Source organism: Gorilla gorilla, chromosome 11 (genome assembly GCF_029281585.2).
Source record: "Gorilla gorilla gorilla isolate KB3781 chromosome 11, NHGRI_mGorGor1-v2.1_pri, whole genome shotgun sequence".
In the NCBI taxonomy this organism is placed as follows: Eukaryota; Metazoa; Chordata; class Mammalia; order Primates; family Hominidae; genus Gorilla; species Gorilla gorilla.
This window is the reverse complement of record NC_073235.2, coordinates 71,490,653-71,503,488: the sequence shown is the minus strand read 5'-3', so window position 1 is coordinate 71,503,488 and position 12,836 is coordinate 71,490,653. Positions and strand designations below refer to the sequence as shown.

Genomic DNA, 12,836 nt, shown 5'->3' with positions numbered 1-12,836 from the left:
ATGGAAGAGACCATTTTCATGTTCTAGGGCTGGACAGAGCATGTAGATGACACCAAAAGCACAATCCATAAAGGGAAAATTTGATAAATTGGACTTCAATAAAATTAAAAACTTTGTAAAAGATCCTGTTAAGAGAATGAAAAGACAAGCTACTGACTGGGAGAACATATTTGCAACTTGTATATTCAAAAAAGGACTAGGATCCAGAATATATAAAAAATTCTCAAAACTCAGTGTTAAAATAACAATAGCAAATTTCAGTTCAAAGATGGGAAAAAGATATGAGTAAGGACATAAGATGGCAAATGAGCACATGAAATATGTTAAACAACATCAATAGAGAAATGCAAATTAAATCAAAACGAGATATTACTATAGACTTATTGGAATGGCTAAAATTAAAAATAGTGATAACCCTAAATGTTGATGAAGATGTGGAAGAACTGGATCACTCATACAATCACTCATGCCATTCAAACCATGTCATAGCTATCCTGGAAAACAGTTTAGTAATTAAAATAATCTAAACACTCAACTACCATATGACTCAGCATTTCTACTTTTGGGGATTTATTCCAGAGAAATGAAAACTTATGCTCACATAAAAACCTATACACAAATGTTGATAGCTGCTTAATTTGCAATAGATAAAAATTGGAAACAGCCCAGATATCCTCCAAAGGATGAGTGGTTAAACAAACTGCGATCCATCTATCTATATTATATGGAATCCTCCTTAATAAATAGGAATGAACTGTTAATGATGAAACTTGAAAGAATTATGCTAAGTGGAAAAAAGCCAACCCCAAAAGGTTCTACACTGTATGATCCATTTATATGACATTCTTGAAATGACAAAATTATAGCAAAAGAAAACAGACTGGTTGTAGCTGGGGCTAAGGAGGATATGGGGATTGGATAGAAGCATGTGGAAATATAAAAGGACAATATGAGGGAGTCTTGAGATGATGAGAATGTTCTGATCTTGATTATATCAGTGTCAATATCCTGGGTGTGATATTGTACTACAGTTTTGCAAGATATTTGCAAGATATGGCTTTAGTAAATCTGTAAGCTTGATGTGTAAATTGAATGACAAAACAAGGTAAAATGAAAAAAAAAAGGTAAAAAGTTTCCAAAACAAGGTAAAAAGAAACAAAAAAGCAAAATAAGTCCTCATATCATAATAATTTGTAAACCGTCTCTTTATCTTTTTTCCTCTAATGTCATCTCTCTCCCTTCTTTGCTATTCAACAAATGAGTCTTTGTTATTCAACAAATGGGGAATCTTAATTCGTTCAAGTAGATTCATGTCCATTTTTGCTGTTAAAAAAAATGCCATTCTGTGGTCCAAATCACCTGCACACTTTATAGAATCCTTCCTGGGGTTTTATGATGACAAGTGTTCCCACCATTCAGGCAATAAAGACCTTGGTATGCAGTCAAAGGAGCAAAGCCAGGCCTGCTCTTTTCCTTCCTGTCAGTTTTTCTGATAGGTTTTTTCTGTTGTTCCAGAAATATTATCAAGTTCTCTAAAGCCTTAATCATCTCTTCTTCCCAGAATAAAATAAAAATGAGTTAACCACTCATTTCAGAGACATCTCAGGAGTGAAGAGAGTGATAAACTGCATATATCTTTATCTGCACCATCCAGCAGTGATAGAATTATCTTGACCTTTGTTCCAGAAAATCCCAGAGCTGGGCCAGTGCCCAACACCCTTAATCTACATATGTTTGTAAACTGGCATTTTTAATGACAGTCGCTTCATCACTTCCACTTAAAGTGCTTGTAGAATAAAGACACCACAGGAAATTTAAGTAAAGTTATTTATTATTATCATTTTAATTGTCACATAAGTATACATATTTATGGGATATAGTGTGATGTTTTGATGCATGTATACAATGTGTAATGATCAAATCGAATAATTAGCATTTCCATCACCTAAGACATTTATCATGTCGTTGTGGTGAGGACATTCAAAATCCTCTCTTCTAGCTCTTTTGAAATAGTCAATGTATTATTGTTAACTATTATAGTCACCTACTATGCAATGTAGTACCAGAACTTATTCCTGAACAGTAACTTTGTACCTGTTGACCAACCTCTCCCCATCCCTCCCCCTCCACTGCTCTTCCCAGCCTCTGTTAACTACTATTCTCTAAGTAAAATGTTTGGACAAATGCTTATAGTTTTCTGGTTTTGGACACCCCAAAACAAACTGAAAATGAAGAGAATTGACTCATGTATACCTTAGAAAGTTTTTACTTATAATAATATAGTATACTCTCTGTTCAGAGATATTTAGCTTTTATAAGAGCTTCTGATTGTGGATACTCATCGATAAGTTTATGATTTTCTAGTTCTTGTTCATCTCAGGGTTCTTCTTAGTCATCATGAAAGACTAGGAATGTGGTGAGCACAAGAGACCTTAGCTGGTTTTGAGGTTGTCAGAGGGGTTGACCACAGCAGTTATTTCCCTTCCTAATTAGTATTTTGAAAGTCAAAGCAAAATCAAGAAACATTTATTGATTTCAGGCAGAGTGACCAAGCAGTGTAAGCCCAGCCCTTGACCTTGAGTAGCTTGCAATCTACTAGCAAGACAAGCATAAATGTACTCAATATAAATATATTCAATAAAGATATTGACTAATAGTGCAGTTTATTCTGTATTAAATGAATTATATTGCAATGCTTGACCTGAGTTCAATAGAGAAAAAAAAATCAAGCTCAAGCCACAAAAAGAAGGCTGACAGAGAGCAGAAAGCATGTGGGATGAAGAACCCATGCTAAAGAGGCTGCTTGCTGATTTTCTAAAGTAGACTCTATACCATTTAACTTGTCCCTGAAGATCATAACTGTCATCAACCAATATGTTAATTTTCTAATTATGGAATGCCTTCATTCCTAAAAGCAATTTCAGAATTTTTTTTTCCTCCACTCCCTGGCACTGCCAATCCCAAACCCTGGGCAGCAACATGGTAGTGCTGCTGGGAAAAATGCCAAAGTATTTTTCTTTGCTATTTTTCTTCTTGCTATTTCCCACAAGTGTCTTTGGCTTCAACCTTAGAAATTGTCCTGGTGAATGAACTTAGGCTGTAGTCAGCAAAAAGACAGGGCTAATAAAATGCTTTTCTCTCCCATGGGAAGATAACAGGCACATTTTTCAGTGTCACTCTGAGATAGAGAAGTTGAAAAGCTGGCTTGCATTCCTAGAAGAGGTAACAGTAAGCCTCCTGATTTACAGCACACATCGTTCTATCAGTTTCTTTTCAGACAGCCTGTCTGGCTTTTGAAAATCTTTCTTACCTGTGATTGCTCTATCACTGCATGATGAGTATGCATGGAGGAGACTAAAGTGGACCAAGCCCTGGGCTGCCATTTAGGGTACCCTGGCTTCCAACAACTGCTAATTAATTATTTCATAGTCCTAGCATCTCTGCCTATAAAAATGAAGGGGATATGCATATTTTCTGTGATTGGTACCATGAGGTCTGTTTAGAAATTTGGTTGGATTTATTATAATTTTGCATAGATAAAATGTCTTACTCATGTCTAATAGAAATATACTATATATAGTATATTTATTATATATTATATATATATTTAAAATATATATATATATATTTAAATCCCTCTATATCCACAAATGTAATCTCTGGTGGCTTGATCCTACTTGCAAGTCTGAACATTCTTTTCCCTCTTTTGAAGGTTGCTGAACATTGAGAGCGAAATGATCAAATTTGCCACTTACTATGCTGGAATTGCTGTCGCAGTACTTATCACAGGATATATTCAAGTTAGTAGCTCCTCCGTATAATTTATAGATCAATATCTGACCTCAAAGACATTACAATGAGATGCAATGTGTTGCCACTCTTTAAGCTAATCAGAAGCCCTAAGAACTACAGTCTGTTTCCAGAGGACATGAGAGAATGGAGAGGGATTCTTCTCTCAGGTGGAAACTTAGGAGGATACAAGTGGCTGTCCAGAAAGATGCATAATAGACTCGTAGTTGTAATGTCCTGTCCTCCCCCTGCCTTTCCCTACTTCATCCTCTCTTCTATATCCAGAAATGGACATTTGCAGGTGTGTTTTTAGGGGGCAGTTGAGTAACTTGAAGAATGTGGGGCAGGGGGAGATAGAGGAAAGCAAAATTTACTTTCTTTTTCTCGCATTGCTAAAGTCTCAACAAACTACATTCCAACCCAAATTCTGAAAGGCTGAATCTAGAGCATATTGTAGATTTAAGTGATGGAAGGGCTTGGAGGTACTTAACCCTTATTAAGAAAGAAAAATATTTTATCTTTTGCCTTCTTTTGTAGAAAAATAATGAATTCCTTCCCATTCATTCAAGAATTCCAGGCAGTGCTGTTTGTAAAGAGAAATGAATCATTTTTTCCCATTTAGGCACTGGGAATTTTAATGACAGGCTTTTTTTTTTTTTTAGTTAGGGAAAATCTATCAGCAGATTAGATTTTTGCTGATGTCATAATTTTTGTTTTACATTTCTTGAAAATTATTGCCTGAAAACTATGCATGAATGCTTCTAGGCAGGACTTTCCGGGAGGAAATTCACTCAGAAATGGCATTAAAATAGTTATTTAAGAACAATAATGCCTTATTTTTGGTGCTGTGAGCCTTCTTTCACACATGAGGAAAGTGAAGCTCTGTAGGGCAAAGTCCAGAAGACATGGGCCTGCTTAAGTGTCAGAGCTGGATTCAAACCCAAATCTCAGGCTACCCCGCCGAAGGTTCTGTTTACCTCCACTTTTAGCAGCAGATGACAGAGCTCACATCTTAGTTCCCAAGAAGAGGCATTTTCTGAATTACCTTCCCCCTTTTCTCAACTGTTGTATTGAAAGTACTTTCTTCTGAAAAAAGAAGAAATTAACAAATATTTCAAACATTGCAATGCTAAACATTCCTTTGTCCATTTCCAGATATGCTTTTGGGTCATTGCCGCAGCTCGTCAGATACAGAAAATGAGAAAATTTTACTTTAGGAGAATAATGAGAATGGAAATAGGGTGGTTTGACTGCAATTCAGTGGGGGAGCTGAATACAAGATTCTCTGAGTAAGTAGCTGGTAAAACAGTATTTTAGTGTGTGATTTTTTGGATAATAAAACCCTTGTTTCTAAATTAAATAAAAATTTAAAGATATTTCCAGTTTTCCTATGTTTCATCTCTTAAATTGGGCTTTCATAGGTGGCATGGCTTTTTCATAAGTAATACACTGTCAAATATGGACATTAAAAATTGAAAGCCAAGGTACTGCAATTTGGTGTGTAGACCTTAATTAAAATATTAGAAATGAAATATTATAGAAGACAGTTAAAAAGGTTATTTAGCTGTCCAGGTGTAACTGGACTTAAATCCAGTTTACACCTAGTTTAGGTCATTAACAGCCACCCAGGAATTCTAAATGAGAGGAATTAGAATTGGTTGAACCCTATTGAACTGAATTTTGAGGTCCCCTGAAAGACAGTCACTCTACAGTGTAGATAAAGCACACTGAAATTCAGGACCCCTGACTTCCAGCACTTACTCTGCTCCTTACTGTGACCTTGAACAGTTATCTAACCTTGCTGGAACACAATGGCCTAATATCTGGGTGATGTCTTAGGTTCTTTCTTGCTGTTTAGTTCCAAGCTCTATTCACTCCAATTGGACAAGAGATTAAGGAAATGTTCTCAGGAATATTAATTTAATATAATTATATTCAGTCAATATTCTGGAGCAATTACCTTGCACTTGTGCTCTTGAGGAACTTACAGCCTAGTAGGGGAAATAAGAAATGCAAGCAAATAATCAGAACTAAAACATATTGTTTATTATATGATAGGCGCTGTCCTATAGGCTTTACATATATTCGCTACTTTAATCCTCATTACTACCCATTGGGGTAGGTTCTATTATTGTTCTCATTTTACAGACAAGAAAATTGAGCCACAAAAAGGTTAAGTAACTTGCCCAACAAGAGTCGTATTCAAATTCCTAGTCTGGCTCCAGAATCTGCACTCTTCACCACTACTCTATACTGCCTATAAGCAGAATGCAATAATTCCACACACATACAAATGCACAAGGATTAATTACAGTGTTACAGAAACACAGGGAGAAAGGTGTTACTTCTTCTTGGGGGATTATACAAGACTGATGCACGAGAAGGTATGTGACTAGAACCTTGAGGCTGAAAGGATTCAGCAGGCATGAAGAAAGAAAAGTTTTGCAAGACAGAGCAAGGATATTAGCTATATAAAAGAAAAAGACAAATAAGATGGTTTCCAAAAGCCTTTATCAACACTGAGTACTAGCTGGGAAACCTAGATTAAGAACAAAATTGATTGGCTATGAGGAAAGAGGCTTGATAACATCCCAAGGTGCAGCAAATTTTCCAAGATTTGAGAGGCTGTTAATGCTATCCAAGGGTGATGGGGATAGAGAGATGGGAATGTTTAAAAGGGAAAGACTGAGACTTTCAGCAAGATATTTGAATGATCAAATTCAGTTTTAGTGACCAAAATCTTTCTGGTTTCTAGTGATATTAATAAAATCAATGATGCCATAGCTGACCAAATGGCCCTTTTCATTCAGCGCATGACCTCGACCATCTGTGGTTTCCTGTTGGGATTTTTCAGGGGTTGGAAACTGACCTTGGTTATTATTTCTGTCAGCCCTCTCATTGGGATTGGAGCAGCCACCATTGGTCTGGTAAGAATGTCTTTTTGCATCTCTCCATGGGAAGACATTTGCCTTCATAAACAGCCAAAAATGTGAAGCTTGAGTCACTTTTCCTGAGTACAGTTAGCAACATAATTATCACTATTTTCATGTAGTGTGTTAGATTGCTCCCCAGTGTCAAATGACATTTCATCGAATAGGGATTAATGATGTTTTAATAGGTAAATATTGTTTTATTAACAGCAATTACATTTATTGAGCATTCACTGTTTCTCTAGGCACTACTAGGAGCTTAATAGTCATTATCTCTAATCCTTACATCAATCTTATAAAGTGAGCACTAACATCATTTTAAATATAAGAAACTAGGCTCAGAAAGGTAAGGGGATTTGTCTGGGACTGCACAGCTGGCAGAGTAGGATTCAAGTCTAAGGGGCTCTGACTCCAAACCCCACTCACTCTCCAATATGCCTATTGTTCTCCATGTCCTCCCAAGCTTGGGCACTTCCCTGAAATGGCACAACAGACAAAGAGCATTAACAAGCACATAAGAAGGATTTCTGCAATCACAACTGTGTTCTCCATTTCATCTTATCTTTCAAATAACCTCTTTCAGAGAGAGGTGATCTGACCCATTCCAAGAGTTATCCCAGTCACTGTCTCGGTTCCCCAGGAATTGAGGCCTGGACAACATATAGGAATAGGAATTTCGGGTCACATCAGCTAAAAACACTCCCAAGGACTGAGAAATTATTATTAGAGCAGCCACATTAGATAGCAAGTTATGGAATCAGGCATACTAAAAATGTGCTATAAATGAGAATAGAATTTAACTGAAAAACTGCATACACCCTCACACATCATTGAGCAATAGGTACCAACTTCCTATTGCTCAATAGCAAAATATTCTCACAGTCCACTGACTACATTATTCAAACATTTCCCAGATAAAATAGAAAATGGTTTAAAGTGACAATAGCAAAGAGCTCACTGCATTTCATTAGGTCACCACTTGGCTCTACCACTAACAGGTTGTGTGACTCAGGAAAAATCCATTTAACCCATGAAAACCTCAGTTTCCTTGTCTTTAAAACAGGGATAATACCTCCCAAAAACATTATGATGATTCAGGGAATAATCCAGGTTGTGCATTTAAGCCGTGTCGGGCACAGAATCAATTTCTAAAGAGAGATGTATATGTTTTTCAATCCACTATATCATTCAAGTTTTACGGCAGTCTTTCCTACTAACCACTTTCCAACTATACTCCAGGGAACCCTCAACTTCCACAGAAGAGCTTCAGGGGTTTTGCAAACATTTTTTCATTTTTTTCTGAATACACTAATCTCTTTCTTCAAACCTGTGATAAAGTAATATACACACTCATGTGGATCATAGGCCACATTTCAACATGTTGGAGGTTAACACATAGCCCAGTTCACTTGGTTTTAAACAGCTCTAATGCTTAGTTTCTCTAGTCATCTCAGTACCCATTTCCAGCTTTGCATAAACCCGTCACTGATTTGGAATGTTGTAGGTCTGCACATGTCTTGTCTTGCTTTCAAGTCTGTGTATGTTTGTCCTTATACAACAAACTTCTACAAGCAACTATACAACAAACTATACAAGCAACTTCACTAGGCTCAAATGTAAATTTTAATGTTAATAAAAACAGCTTCCAGTCTTGGTAACACAGTGAGATCCCATCTCTACAAAAAAAAAAAAAAAAAAAAAAAATTTTTTTAAATATCCAGGCATGGTGACATGTGCCTATAGTCTCAGATACCCAGGAGGCTGAGGCCAGTGAAATGCCTGAGTCTAGGAGTTTGAGGCTGCAGTGAGCTAGGATCATGCCACTGCATTCCAGTCTGGGCAACAGAACAAGAACCCGTCTCTTTAAAAAAAAAAAAAAAAGCCTCACTTTCCTTACTGTTACATGTTTAATTCACATGTTTTATAAAATGTACACTGATGAAATAAATATATTGTTTTTAAAAACTACTATGAATACTTACTTAATTTACATCTTAGAATTCCATCTAAGATTTTGATAAGAGTTTTGCTGCTAAAAGTTTGGAAAAACTACTGGAAGATAAACTCCCTTAATCTGGGTATTATATATATTTTTATATTTCTGAGCTAGTTGATCTTCCACAATATGTGTTTTTTCCTCTTCTTATTTATTAATCTCTGCCTGGGTTTCTTTGGGGGTTCATTTTGACTAGGACTCAATCCAAGTCAGTTTTAGAAAAAGTAATGTGTCTACTGTTAAGTACAGATGTCTTTTCATTTCCTTTTGTAAAAATCAAAACTACATAGTTGAGCGTCTCCAACTGAGTGAAAATGGACTTTCTTTTCTGGAATCATCTGAAATCGTCTTTCAGCATCATGCCTATACTTTATATGTTATATGTCATATATTATACCCAATCATGATATCTGCACGTGTCTCTGGCATTTGTCTATAAATTATGCAATGGCCATTGGCTAATAGCAATGAACTATGACATGGTCTAACTTAACACTTTATTAGTATAATGACTGAAACACTTTAGTCTTACAGAATGTCCTATTTGGAACTTATTCTTTGAGGAGGTTCTTACTTTTAGTAGGGTCATTTTGATATATCAACAACCAGACAACCCTGGATGAAGCTTACCATAGACCAAATTTGGACCAGATTTCTTCCTCCTGTCAATGATGTTACAGTGAGAATCTAATATTGTATTAAACCCATGCCACATGTTAAATGAATCTGAATGACAGACTGACTTACCTAATTTCTTGGACTTCACGTTTTCTTTTCTTCTTTTTGATTTTTAGAGTGTGTCCAAGTTTACGGACTATGAGCTGAAGGCCTATGCCAAAGCAGGGGTGGTGGCTGATGAAGTCATTTCATCAATGAGAACAGTGGCTGCTTTTGGTGGTGAGAAAAGAGAGGTTGAAAGGTTGGTTAATTGGAATCTGATTCTTTCCTTAATTTCATCAATCAGCACAGTACCCTGAGTCTGTCAGTTTGTGCAAAGCGGCAGACCCACCTTGGTCTGTGGCCTCCGGAGGAAGTACTTGTTCAAGAGGGAGCTAAGCAGAGTAATTTAGGTTGGTCAAAGCACTATAAGAAGTCCCAAGCCTTTAGCAGTATGTTTTTAAAGATGTTGCAGTTGGCAATTTTTAGAAAGCCAACTCAGGGTAGATATTTATTTCAAGCTCTGATGGTATGTATGTATAAATATTATACCTCATATCAGTCTATAATGCTGTTTGCTGTCATTAAAGAAAAGCCTACATGAGACATTACAACTGATACCACAGAAATACAGAAGATCATAAGAGATTACTAAAAACAAATGCCAACAAATTGGATGACCTAGAAGAAATGGATAAATTCCTAGAAAAATACAACCTGCCAAGGTTGAATCACGGAGAAATAAAGAGAAATAAATCTGAACATACCAATAATGAGTAAGGAGATTGAATCAGTAATAAAAAGTCTCCCATGAAAGAAAAGCCCAGGACCTGATAGCTTCATTGCTGAATTTTACCAGACATTTAAAGAAAAACTAGTACCAGTCCTCCTCAAATTCTTCCACAAAATTAAAGAGGAGGGAATACTTCACACTCGTTTTACAAGGCCAGTATTACCTTGATACCAAAGCCAGAAAAGGATACTACAAGAAAATCAAAGGCCAATATCCATGATAAACATGGACGTGAAAATGCTCAACAAAAATACTAGTAAACCAAATTGAATAGCACATTAAAAGAATCATTCACCATGATCAAGTGAGATTTATCCCTAGGATATAAGGATGGTTCAACATAGGCATGTCAATAAATGTAATATACCACATTAACAGAATGAAAGACAAAAACCATATGGTTATCTCAATAGATGCTGAAAAAGCATTTAACAAAATTCAATACCCTTTCCTGACAGAAACTCTCAACAAATTAGGTATAAAAAGAATGTACCTCAATACAATAAAGGTAACATATGACAAGCCCACAGCTAAATCATACTCAAGGGTGAGAATTTGAAAGCTTTTCCCCCTAAGATCAGGAACAAGACAAAAATACCCATTCTTGCCACTTCTTAGCAACCACAAAAGACCTTGAATAGCAAAAATCCTGAACAAGAAGAACAAAGCTGGAGGCATCACGTTACCTGATCTCAAAATCTACTACAAAGTAATAGATCATTATTAGATTATTTGATTACTATAGTAATAAAAACAGCATGGTACTGGCATAGAAACAGACACATAGACCAGTGAAAAAGAATGGAGAGCCCAGAAAGAAGTCCATGCATTTATAGTCCATTGATTTTCAATAAAGAGACCAACAACACACCATGAGGAATGGGCAGTCTCTTCAATAAACGATGTTGGGGAAACTGGATATCCACATGCAGAAGAATGAAATTTGATCCTTACCTCACACTATACACAAATATCAACTCAAAATGGATTAAAGTTTTAAATGTAGGATATAAAACTGAAAAACTACTAGAAGAAAGCGTAGGGAAGAAGCTCTATGACATTGGTCTAGGCAATGATTTTTTTGACACAACCCCAAAAGGACAGGTAACAAAAGCAAAAATAGACAGATGGGATTACATCAAACTAAAAAGCTTCAAAAAGGAAGCAATCAACAGAGTGAAGAGGCAATTTATAGAATGAGAGAAAATATTTGTAACCCATACATCTGATAAGGGGTTAATATCCAATACATATAAGAAACACAAACAACTCAATGACAAGAAAACAACCTGATTAAAAAGTGGTCAAAAGACCTGAATAGACATTTCTCAAAAGAAAACATACAAATAGAAACATACAAAAAGAAACGTACAACAGGTATGTGAAAAGATGTCACACATCACTAATCATCAAGGAAACACAAGTCAAAACCACAATGAGATATCATCTTATACCTGTAAGAATGGCCATTATAAAAAGAAGAAAGATATCAAGTGTTGGCAAGTATATGGGGAAAATGAAACCCTGTTACACGGATCGCTTTTGGTGGGAAAGTAAATCAGTACAGCCAAAGAGTGTGGAGATTCATCAAAAAATGGAAAACAGAACTACCATATGATCCAGCATCCCCACTACTGGGTATATATCCAATGGAAATGAAATCACTATGTCAAGAGATAACTGTACTCTTATATTCACTGCAACATTATTCACAATAGCCAAGGTATGGAATCAACCTAAGCACCCATCAACAGACAAGTGAATGAAGAAAATGTGTGTGTAAATTTACATGCCATATTCAATAGAATACTATTCAGCCTTTAAAAAGAAGAAAATACTGTTATTTGCTGCAACATGATGAACCTGGAGGACATTATGTTAAGTGAAATAAGCCAGGCACAGAAAAATACCCCATGATCTCACTGACAGAGTTGAACTCACAGAAGCAGAGAGAAGAACAGTGGTTACCAGGGGCTTTGAGGGGGGAGGGGGCAGGCGAGAACTCGGGAGACGTTGGTCAAAGGATTCAAAATTTCAGTTAAACAGGGGTAGTTTGAGATATTTTAAAAATAATGACTTATTAATTATCTAATTGTAGTTGTTTTAATTTAGTTCATGGTGATCTAAAAGAAACCCTTCCTTATTCACATTTAAGAGGCAGTTTATAAATTCAAGAAATGTGTTGTTAACATGGTGACCATGGTTAATAACAATGCATTGCATACATGAAAATTGCTAAGAATAGATTTTTAAGTGTTCTCATCACACACACACACACACACACACACACACAGTATAAGTATGTGAGGTAATGCACGTTAATTATCTTGATTTAGCCATTCCACAGTTTATACATACTTCAAACCATCATGTTGTATACAATAAATATATGTAACTTTTGTCAATTAAAAAATAATAAAGAAATGCCAGAATGATTCAAAATGCTATTTCGCACATTTTTATTGAACACCTTTTTAATTAAACACATTTTATTCAGGTACTGTGCTACATGTTCTTTATAAAGTCTGATAAGATTTCTATTTGGTCAAACAGGCTGGGCACAGTGGCTCACACCTGTAATCCCAGCACTTTGGAAGGCCAAGGCAGGTGGATTGCTTGAGGCCAGGAGTTTGAGACCAGCCTGGGCAACATGGCAAAACCTCATCTCTAC

General features: G+C 36.1%; 1 protein-coding gene across 1 annotated transcript in view; it reads left to right on the top strand.

Annotated features, from left to right (window-relative positions):
* ABCB11 (ATP binding cassette subfamily B member 11) overlaps positions 1-12,836 on the top strand; it is a 162,560-nt gene that overhangs the window by 77,776 nt on the left and 71,948 nt on the right. The window contains exons 7-10 of the mRNA XM_019022771.4: positions 3,713-3,800; positions 4,945-5,078; positions 6,545-6,716; positions 9,510-9,634. Coding sequence (XP_018878316.3) covers positions 3,713-3,800; positions 4,945-5,078; positions 6,545-6,716; positions 9,510-9,634 — 519 coding nt within the window. The remainder of the gene's footprint in view (positions 1-3,712; positions 3,801-4,944; positions 5,079-6,544; positions 6,717-9,509; positions 9,635-12,836) is intronic.